General features: G+C 43.6%; 1 protein-coding gene across 1 annotated transcript; it reads right to left on the bottom strand.

Annotated features, from left to right (window-relative positions):
• Positions 1 to 771: 771 nt before the first annotated feature.
• LOC103945001 (stromal 70 kDa heat shock-related protein, chloroplastic) lies at positions 772 to 4732 on the bottom strand. The gene is made up of 8 exons (XM_009355507.3): positions 4120 to 4732; positions 3228 to 3480; positions 3029 to 3108; positions 2744 to 2886; positions 2543 to 2641; positions 2143 to 2332; positions 1579 to 1977; positions 772 to 1462 (listed from the first exon to the last, which is right to left on the bottom strand). Exons 1-8 carry the CDS (start codon positions 4630 to 4632, stop codon positions 1052 to 1054), a joined length of 2088 nt encoding a protein of 695 aa, XP_009353782.2. The 5' UTR covers positions 4633 to 4732; the 3' UTR covers positions 772 to 1051.
• Positions 4733 to 11431: the final 6699 nt, after the last annotated feature.

Here is an 11431-nt window from a genome sequence, read left to right as displayed (position 1 = left end):
ATCTACTGCCCGTGAGATTTTGATTGACGGGCAGGGGTTCCTGGCCGTTAGATTGCGAGCTGCCCGTTGGAAGAATCGGGGTCTTTCTTTTATTTTCTGGTCCCTTCTTTTTGGAAGCATGGGCGGCATGGCCCTAACCGGATTAGTTTGGACTGATTTCTTCTTCTTTTGTTTTTTCTTTCTTTTTTTTCTTAACACTATGGAGGTGGAGATATGCTTAGTTTTATAATTAATTATTAATAATATGATTCAAATTTACCTTTAGCGAAAATCGAATAAAATTTTTTTTATTTACAACTGAATAGAAATATCACTAGACCGTAATACTAAGTGACATAACTTATTTATTTAAAACCTCTTTCTTAAAAAACGCTTATAAGTCATTTTTAAAGAAACTTTATAAGTGATTTTTGTAAGAGCATAAACACTTTTAACTTGCAGGGCTGATTTGACATTGTGATGCTTTAAAAAAATAAAAAAGCTTATTAACAAATCTGAAGTACCAAATGTATTTGGTAAAACAAAGCTTCCGTCAATCACATTAGAAAAGTATAACTTCCAAAAAGATAGCTTTTTCACCTCTTGTGATAACAAATCCACACCTCGGTCTTTTAAGTTTTTAATATTTTTCTTTTTCAAATGTTAGTGGTGTGTAGAAATATTAAAATATTATAAAAATATAGAAAAAGTAATTTAAAGTGTGAATATAAAACGTCGGTTTTTACTGCTTAATGCATACATGGAGCCTGATCTTTTTTCAAACTAAAGAAATTAATAATGCTCTTCTGCATTTAAATAAATCGATGCTTAAACAGTTTGCTGGGGCACTAATCGCCCTAATGTTTCGCTGACGGTCTTCTTAAGTCCCCTAATTAAGTTCAAGTAACTGGTCCTCTGTCATCTAAACAGCATTGTTTCTCGTTCTCCATAAAACAAAAATGACATACTATCCCCCAACACCACAATCCCATCCCGGCAAATCATTCCCTATACACATTTAATCGGAATAAAATATGAAAGAAAGCCACTAACTTCTGTCCAACAGTCTTGCTCACTTGCTGTCGGTGAAATCTGCGTCGATAACATCACCGTCGGGTCCCTTGCCGGATGATGATTCTGAAGACCCACCAGCTTCAGCACCGGGAGGAGTCGGCCCTGCACCAGCACCTGGAGTCCCGGGCTGGTTGTAAAGCGACTGGCCAAGCTGCATCACTTCCTGGTTAAGGGCAGCGATGGCATCTTTTATGGCTTGAGTTGAACCCCCTGAGACTGTCTCCTTGAGCTCTCCAAGTTTTGCCTCCACCTTTTCTTTAACTTCGGCCGGAACCTTGTCTCCCAGCTCTTTCAGCTGCTTCTCTGTCTGGTACACAACAGAGTCAGCCTGGTTCTTTGTGTCGATGGCGTCTCTCTTCTCCTTGTCCTCCTGTGCAAACCTCTCGGCTTCACTAACCATCCTTTCCACCTGTACATTTGCAGGCATTTCCCTCAATATAATTCAAGATTTCAAAAACACAAACGAGATGTTCCAAATATAATATCACAAAGCTAACAAGTTTAACAATTTGCTAGCCAACTAACCTCATCACTAGGCAAGGTACTGGCACCAGTAATGGTGATGTCTTGCTTCTTTCCTGTGCCCTTGTCCACAGCAGCAACGGATAGAATACCATTGGCATCAATGTCGAACTTGACTTCAATTTGAGGAACCCCTCGTGGAGCAGGCGGGATTCCATCCAAACGGAAGCTCCCAAGAGACTTGTTATCTCTTACAAATTCCCTTTCTCCTTGAAGGACATTAATCTCAACACTTGTCTGCCCATCTGCAGCTGTTGAAAACACCTCCGACTTGGAGGTAGGCAGAGTTGTGTTTCTTGGGATGATCTTAGTCATGACGCCTCCAAGGGTCTCCAAACCCAGTGACAGTGGTGTCACGTCCAAGAGCACAATGTCACTGACATCTCCAGCTAATACACCAGCCTAGAATCAAGTGAAAAAAGGTTTCATGGGTCAATACGATAATAGCAACAGAAACTGTCGCATAAAAGATAAAAATAAAATGAACCAATAACTTCACAAAAATTGTCATATAACAAAGTACATGGCATGTCACCAAATTGAAAAAAGAAATCATAAGAGACACACCTGAACTGCAGCTCCTAGGGCAACAACTTCATCAGGATTAACTGTAACATTTGGTTCCTTCCCTGTCACCTTCCTTACAAGCTCCTGCACAGCTGGTATACGTGTTGAACCACCAACAAGTATCACTTCATCTATATCTTTCCAGGCAAGCTTTGCATCCCTCAAGGAGTTTTCAACCGGTGTTCTAAGCCTAAAATATCAACAAATGATAACGTGACTTTAGAATCAAATATTTCCAGAGCTCATGGAACCAAAATTATACCACCAAATATAGCAACCAAAATACATTCCACAACATTAGGCATCAAAGGGGACATCTTGAAATTAGCAACAAAAAAAAACTACAGCCAAACATGCAGATATCCACAATATCTGAGCACGTTGAAACAAAAGTTCACACCTGTCAAGCAGATCTGAGCACAACTCCTCAAACTTCGCCCTTGTAAGGGTTGTCTCAATGTGCTTCGGCCCATCGGCAGTTGCAGTAATGAAAGGCAGACTGGAACAAAACAATTATCAACAAACAGATGACCACAAGAGAATACTCAATGGCTCAGAAATGCTTCCAAATAATTAAGGTTCTCAGATATTGGCAGCATACCTAATGTTAGCCTGAGTCAAAGATGACAACTCCATCTTGGCTTTCTCCGCTGTCTCTGTCAGCCTCTGAAGAGCCTGTTTGTCCTTCAACAGGTCTATTCCTTCATTTCTTTTGAAGTCTTCAGCAAGCCAGTCAACAACCCTCTGCAAAATAACAACATCGTCAAAATCATATCAATATTTAGGCCTCTAAAACTAACCCAAAGGGAATAAAGTTTTTAAATATAAAAGGATCCCAGTGTATAGTCATGACATAACAAAATAAGAAGAAATCGCGAATCCTAACCTTATCGAAATCATCGCCACCCAAATGTGTATCTCCTGAAGTAGATAGCACTTCAAACACACCATCACCAACCTCAAGTACTGTAATGGAAGGAGTGCAAGTTAGAACAAGGTTATACATAGATCTAACAAAAACATGCAAACCAACATTTGCACAGCCATAACGGATAAAGAACACATCCCAATAACAAACACTGTACCTGAGACATCAAAAGTACCACCTCCAAGGTCAAATACCAAGATAGTTTCATTGTTTTTCCTGTCAAACCCATATGCTAAAGAAGCGGCAGTAGGCTCATTAATAATCCTAAGAACTTCTAAACCAGCAATACGGCCGGCATCTTTTGTAGCAGTTCTTTGAGAGTCATTGAAGTAAGCAGGCACAGTGACCACTGCTTTGGTAACTTTATCATTCAAAAACTTTGAAGCATCATCCACAAGCTTCCTCAACACCTAAACCAGCAATAAAACGAGATCAACAAAATTTGACAACCAAAGGATTACATTGGTTCTGAAAACTAACCAAATTTTATTAGCAGAACCAGTTTCATGCGAATGGCACACTTTAAAAAGTAAAATAATTTTGAATGCGGAAGTGGAACACCGTAGAGTCTTAATGTTTCAAAATTCATATTAGCTGACAAGAACAACCGTTTCGGAGAACTTAAATATGCAGTTAGCCTTCATCACTGTTATCTATACATGCAATTTTAACAGCAGTGAAGCTCAGTTGTGCTTAATTCTACTCACCAGCTTCATTCAATGCAAGTTCTACATAGTCCATTAATCACAACCAAAACAAAATTACCATTAACCTTATTCATTTTCCTTCACTTTCCCAGCGCCCAAACAGACCCGTAGACAAGTTTCGCAACACCCATCACCAAAACCACAAAACAACACCGCACCATTGTAGGACCACCAACAAACGACATAAAAAAAATCATATCTTTCAACAAATTAAAACGTAAAACACCACAAATTATTCTAAAACTTAACCACATTGATATAAGTAAAATTTCAGCAATCGCATTGCCAAAAACACAGACGCAATAAGAAAATAAACCCACGAATGTCAGTAAAAAGTTATACCTGAGCTGAAATTTCTTCAGCGGCGAACTGCTTCCCGATAGCAGGGCAGTCGATCTTGACATTCCCATTCGCATCCCTTACAACCTTGTACGACACCTGCTTTGACTCCTCGTCCACCTCCGACATCCTCCTCCCAATGAACCTCTTCACCGAGAAGAAGGTGTTCTCGGGGTTCACAACGGCCTGTCGTTTGGCAATCTGGCCCACAAGCCTATCTCCATTCTTCGTATACGCCACCACGGACGGCGTCGTTCTCTGCCCCTCGGCGTTGGTGACGATGGTGGGCTTTCCGCCCTCCATAGCCCCAACGGCGGAATTCGTCGTCCCCAAATCGATTCCCACAACTTTCTCGTTGACTATCCGGAGCGGCCCGACCCTTCTGACGCCGTTGGGTCTCACGCTCACAAACGCCTTCAACGGCGTCGTTCGGCCCAGTCCCTGACCGAAAAACGCCGTCCTCGGGGTTGTGAAATTGGGCGCGGTGCTGAGGACGTTGATTTGCGCGGAAGCCATATTCGAGAGCTTTCGGGTTGTGCAGAAACCCTAAACCTTCCCTGGGGATTTGGAGAAGGAGAAGAGCGAGGAGAGAGAGGCGAAGTGAACTGAGGAGATAAGAGAAGTGGTATAAGAAGGGATTTTCGTGGGAGAGAGAGAAGGTTAGGTGTTGCCAGCTACCCGTGAGATGGGTTCCTGGCCGTTTGATTGCGGGCTGCCCGGTGGAGCAATCGAGGACCTACAATTCGGAGGCGTGGAACGGGCTCCGCTTCAAGGTATGGGTGTCGCATTGGGCCTAACGGATGGGCTGAAGACTGTTTTTTTTTTTTTTTTTTAAGAAGCCTATCGATTAAGTGCTTGTTTGAAATTAATTTTAAAATAGTTGAAAGTGTTTTTATGAAAATATTTTTGAAATTAATTTTTAAAAAAAAATGCAAGTAAATATTAAAAAAATATTTGAAGTTCTTTTCACAAAAAATACATAAATAATGCTGCTTGTAAAAATTACTTTAAATCATTTTAAAAGCACATCAAACTCTAAGTATTTTTTGTAAGATCATAAGAACTTTTAACTGTTTTCGCAAAACATGGTCAGTGATAGATTATTAGTTAACTTATTTGTACTTTTATAATTAAAATTTGTTGGGAGCCAAGTATTTTGCTTTTTTTCATGTATAATTACAAGCAAAGTTGACACTTGTTGGATTATTTCATTAATTAGTTTGCTTGTATTCCAAGACATTGTATATATAAAAGTGGGTTGACTCTATTGATGAAAGTATCCAATTATTATATTTGTATTATTTGTTTAAGTTGTATTTTGTGCATGTGTGCACTCTACCTTCAAAACTCCAATTTTCTTCAATTTATTTGAGAAATAATAAAGGAACTTTGAGATTCTTCTTAGCCTTTTTATCACCTCACAGTTTAATATAAATTCTCATGCAAATATTATGAAATATTATATAAAAAATATGAGGTAACGAAAAGTCCATAAAAATGTCTAATATTAATTCTCTTGTGAATATTATAAAATATTATACAAAAAAAATGAGATAACGAAAAGTCCGTAAAAAATCTAATTTTAACAGTATCCTTAACAATTATCTTTTTTTTTTGTAGTTTTAACAAAACACTTCCAGTGTGACATCCCGTCCCGAAACTATCGAACCGTACGTGCGAAATGACCATTTTACCCCTAGTTTGTTCTATTAGGTTTTTGGTGTTTAGTGTGGTGTGGACAGGTGTGGGGGTCACACACACACACATTCACACTTGCTATCTCTCTCTCCCTCTGACTTTCCTCTCTCTCCCTCCCCCGAGCTCCATTTCTCCTCCTTCCCTTTGAAAACGTACGGACAAACCCACAACCCACACAATCCTAACAGATCGTGGAAACCAGCTACACCATTCAACTCGTAAGGTCGAGGCGAGCTCAACCATACCATTTTCAGGTGAGGAATACTTCGTTTTCACGTCGATTCAACAATGGCCGAATTGAGTACTGTTCATGCAAGTTTTATACATTGAGTTTTTGGACTTTTGAAGCTTGTAGAGGTGTTGGTGAGGTTCCCAGGAGCGTCGGAGTAGCTCGTTGGACGAATTTGGACGTCGGGAAGGCCTGGTTCGAGGTTAGCCGAGCTTGGAGTTTTTGGACAGGTATAATCTCTAGGTTTTAGCCCTTAAAACTTGTTGGGACATGTTCTACTAGTCTAGAGCTTTCTTTTGGTGCAAAAATCTTGAAAAACGGTTGAAAAACGAGCGAGAAAACCTAAGTTGCAGGTTTTCCGGCGACGGCGACGGCGCCGGCGAGGGGGGTTGGCCGGAGAAGACAGAGGAATATTCCGTTAGGGTTAACGGAATATTCCTAACAGAAGCTAACGGCGTCAGTCAGGGTTAACGGAATATTCCAGGGAATATTCCTGACGGCGTCACCTGACGCCGTCAGTGTGCAGGTCACGTGGCCGCGCGTGGCCGCGCGTGGACCCGTGCCTGTGCTGGCGCGTGGGGGCGCGTGACTTGTCCAAAAATTATTTTAAAAATATGGTTGTGATCGTGAGGTTGTGTAGGTCACGTTGGTATATTCATTTGTCCATTTTGAGCAATGTATGAGAAGTTATTTTGAATGGACGGTTATGTGCTCTAAAGTTAACGTTTTTATAGTTAATTCGCATATAGGTGACACGTATCCCGAGGACGAGCGTGCACATTCGAGGCAGGGGGGCTACGACCCTTCTACATACCAGTGAGTGGGCTTTTGTTTTCCGTATATACCTATATACATTTATATTCCCAGAAATTGATTTAAAAAGGGTTATTTGCCTTATGCCATGTACTTTATTATTATTTATCGCTTATGCATCGTTGCATGCATCATTTGTGGCATACATATACATATGCATATGTCATATATATTTATGTGTGGGTGCTGTGGTGGCATAGGTAAGTGCCAGGTAAGCGTTAATTAACGATTGCATTAAATAGTGGTTAGAGATGATTAGAGAGCTCACAACCTGCACCCCCGGTGTTAGTGCTCCCGCCCAGAGTAGGGCACAGTCCTTCACGTGTTGTTCACCTCCCGCACCACACGCTCAGCTTGGATCCAAGTTAGGTGCATAGGCCTGTCGTACAGACCACAGTAGGTGGTTCCGACTCGTAGGTGACCCGCGATTATTCGCACAGCCTTCACGTGATCGTAGCACTAGAGCGTATATACATGTTACACCCAGGCCTGTCGTACAGACCCCTTTAGGTGGTTCCGACTCGTGGGCAGGTTTAGTTATTGAGATTGATATTTGAGCTCTATATACAGTCGTACAGGTCACGTTAGGTGACTCCGGCTGCCAGAGGATTGTGTGATTGATACGACTCACACCTGAGCACTTGCATATCATTGGGAGATTTTGACATAGCATATATTGAGCATGATTGGCATACCCTAGAGCATGTTTGAGCATATCTATACATACGTACATATGTTATTTTTCTGGGAAGTATACAGGTTTTACGGCGAGGGGTTAGATTGTGTTTTACTAAATGGTTTTCAAAGAGCTTTGTTTTTGCCCACTCACACTTTTGTTTTGCGCCCCTCCAGGTTCTAGTAGCTTAGCCGTTGCGGTGGTTTCCCTTGCGAGCTTTTCGGCGTTCTGACAGACACTCCACATTGTAGGGTCGCCTTCGGGCGTACTACTGTTGTTGTTTTATTTGGACTGCTATAGACCTGCTCTGACTTTGTATCGCACTAACTAGCACTTATTCTAGTACTTGAATGCTAGTTTTTAATTATTCGTACTTTTATTTTACTACTCTATTAGCTTCCGCACGTGCACATGGCTACGTCGCCTTTGTGTGATGGCCAGCACGCTCCGATCTCGGTTGGGGTGTGTCAGTTTGGTATCAGAGCCTAGGTTTGGCAGTCCTGTGTCCTTGTGAGTATTCTAATAATTTTGGTGTCTTCTGTCAGAACTATGCCGCCTCGTCGGGAACCCCGTCGCTCTTCTGAGCCTATGTTCCCCGATATTACTCAATTGGGGGAAGCTTTTGCTACAGCCCTTCAGGTAGTGATGCGCCCTCCCCAGAGGACTCCTCTGGAAACTATGTACAATCTGAAGTTGGATAAGTTTAAGGGCAGTGAGGGACCCGAGAACGCAGAGCGCTGGCTAGAACACATAGAGAAGACTTTTCGAGTGCTACATAATCAGGGGAACTTGCCTATGGAGAGATGGGTTGAGACGACCGCTTGGTTTCTTGATACGGAGTCGGCAGCTTGGTGGGAGCAGGAGCTTCGTAGGTTGACTCCGGATCAGAGGGTCGAGTGGAATGTTTTTACGAGGTTGTTTAGGAGAAGGTATGTGCCCCCTGAGTATATTGACCGTAAGAAACAGGAGTTTTCCGAACTGAAACAGCGGAAGATGTCAGCGAATGAGTACTACCGTAAGTTTACGGACTTGTCCCGTTACCACCCTGATGTCGCTGGTAATCCGGCGGAGATGCTCCGTCTTTTTCGTTTGGGCACCAGGAAGAAGTGGCGTTCTATGGCGTCTGCAATCCACAGCGAGACTTACTGGGACTTCTATGAGATACTGCTGAGGATCGAGGATTCGGAGAATATGTCAAGCGATACTGATGAAGAGAAGGACAGCAACCAGAAGAGAGATGACAAAGGTAAAGGTCAGGTATCGCTCGGCCCCCGTCAGACTCAGAACTTCAAGAGAGGTGGAGCTAGTTCTAGTTCTTCGAGTGGTGGCTTCAGTGCCACTGGGCAGGGTCGTGGAGGTAGATTTTCTGGTGGCGCTAGAGGCCAGAGGCAGGGCGATATTGGGCGAGGCAGAGCCCCAGTTTGTCGTAGGTGTAACAACCGGCATTTCGGTGAGTGTAGACGTGGTAGCAACGGTTGCTTCACATGTGGACAGGTGGGACATAGAGCGGCACATTATCCCCAGGGCCAGCAGCAGCAGAAACCACAGCAGACCTTTATGCCACCACCTGCACCACTCCAGCAGATCCAGGGTCCTAGTAGCTACGGCCAGACGGGTCGAGGTGGTGCTTACCACTATCAGGGCGATGCTGTCCCTTTTGCTCCGGGGCAGTATCAGTATCCCCATGATCCCTATTCCCTGGGTGGCTATCCCCAGTATTCGGGCGGCTATATGCCGTATCCTCCAGCCCCAGCGGGTGGTTCACAGTGGTATCAGGGAGGACAGTATCAGCAGGGGGAGATTGCCACTAGCAGTGCAGGGTCTTCGAGACAGTCTGGTCAGCCCAGTCAGGGGCGTAGTACGCAGGGTCGTGGTACTCAGGCGAACCGAAGTCGTGGTGGACGGCAGCAGGGCCAGGGGCGTATACACAACATTTCTCTACAAGATGCTCAAAACAACCCGGATCTGATTATGGGTACGTTAAATATTCTTGGTTATTTTGCTAGAGTCTTAATTGATTGTGGAGCTACACATTCTGTGATTTCTCATACATTTGCTCAAGTGACGCAACCTCGCCCCACACCCCTAGGGTATGATTTAGAATTCGCTATGCCTAGAGGGGAGAGATGTATTGTGGATCGCGTGTACCCAGGTTGTCCAGTGATAGTGGAGGGCGTGGTTATGCCCGCTGATCTTATCCCGTTAGATATTGTGGATTTTGATGTGATTTTGGGCGCGGATTGGTTGCACCCCAATCGTGCCAATATTGATTGTTACGGGAAGATAGTTACATTTCGCCGTCCTGGACTACCCGTGATTACCTTTGTTGGTGAGCAGAGTGGGGTGAGACATGGTGTTATTTCGGCGCTACGAGCGAAAAAGTTGTTGACTAAGGGTTGTCAGGGGTATTTAGCCCATGTGGTGTTGGATGAGGTTCCTCCTTGTGGTGTTGAGGACGTGAGGGTCGTCCGACATTTCCCTGATGTTTTTCCCGAGGATTTACCTGGTTTACCCCCAGATCGAGATGTGGAGTTCACTATTGAATTGCTTCCAGGTACTAATCCTATCTCTTTGACTCCTTATCGTATGGCTCCCGCAGAGTTAAGGGAATTAAAGGTGCAGCTGCAGGAATTAGTGGATAAGGGTTTTATTCAGCCTAGTACTTCACCTTGGGGCGCTCCAGTATTGTTTGTGAGGAAGAAAGACGGAACTTTAAGGCTGTGTATCGATTACAGGCAATTGAACCGGGTGACGATTAAAAACCGTTATCCCTTACCTCGTATCGATGATTTGTTTGATCAGCTGAGAGGTGCTTGCGTGTTCTCTAAGATAGACTTGAGGTCTGGTTACTATCAGCTGAAGATCAGTAGGGATGATGTCCCTAAGACGGCGTTCAGGACTCGTTACGGTCATTACGAGTTTCTGGTTATGCCATTTGGGTTGACGAATGCACCAGCCGCTTTCATGGATTTGATGAACCGAGTATTCCAGCCTTACTTGGATAGATTTGTCATTGTCTTTATTGACGATATTCTGGTGTATTCTAAGTCGAAAGCGGAGCATGTTCGACATCTTACTTTGGTGTTAAAGAGGTTGAGGGAACACCAACTATATGCTAAGTTTAGCAAGTGCCAGTTCTGGTTAGACCAAGTTGCGTTCTTGGGGCACGTCATTTCTGCTCAGGGTATTTTGGTTGACCCTCAGAAAATTTCAGCGGTAGAGAGTTGGGAGCAACCGCGAACCGTCACCGAGGTGAGAAGTTTCCTTGGATTGGCAGGGTATTATCGGAGATTCGTTAAGGATTTTTCGATGATTGCCTTACCACTGACGAGGTTAACAAGGAAGGATGTTAAATTTGAGTGGGATGATAGGTGTGAACAGAGTTTCCAACAGTTGAAGCATTGTCTCACTCATGCACCTGTTTTGGCACTCCCAGACGATAGCGGTGATTTCGAGGTTTATAGCGATGCTTCCTTGAATGGTTTGGGCTGTGTATTGATGCAGCAGGGTAGGGTGATTGCTTATGCTTCGCGGCAGTTGAAACCTCATGAGATGAATTACCCTACACATGATTTGGAGTTGGCTGCTATCATTTTTGCGTTGAAGTTGTGGAGACACTATCTTTACGGAGAAAAGTGCAGGATCTTTACAGATCACAAGAGTCTCCAGTATCTCTTTACTCAGAAGGAACTTAATCTTCGTCAGCGGAGGTGGTTGGAGTTGCTCAGCGATTACGATTGCACGATTGATTATCATCCTGGTCGTGCGAACGTAGTGGCTGACGCGCTTAGTAGGAAGTCACAGGGCCGCATTAATGCGTTGTACGCTAGTCGTGTTTCTCTTTTGGCTGACTTGCGTGCCACGGGAGTGGGGTTAGAAGTTGAAGATCGAGAAGTGGC

This window comes from the organism of the source record quoted next, unplaced genomic scaffold, assembly GCF_019419815.1.
Source record: "Pyrus x bretschneideri cultivar Hongxiangsu unplaced genomic scaffold, Pyrus_bretschneideri_v1 Contig265, whole genome shotgun sequence".
Lineage (NCBI taxonomy): Eukaryota > Viridiplantae > Streptophyta > Magnoliopsida > Rosales > Rosaceae > Pyrus > Pyrus x bretschneideri.
This window is presented reverse-complemented; position numbering and strand designations above follow the sequence as displayed.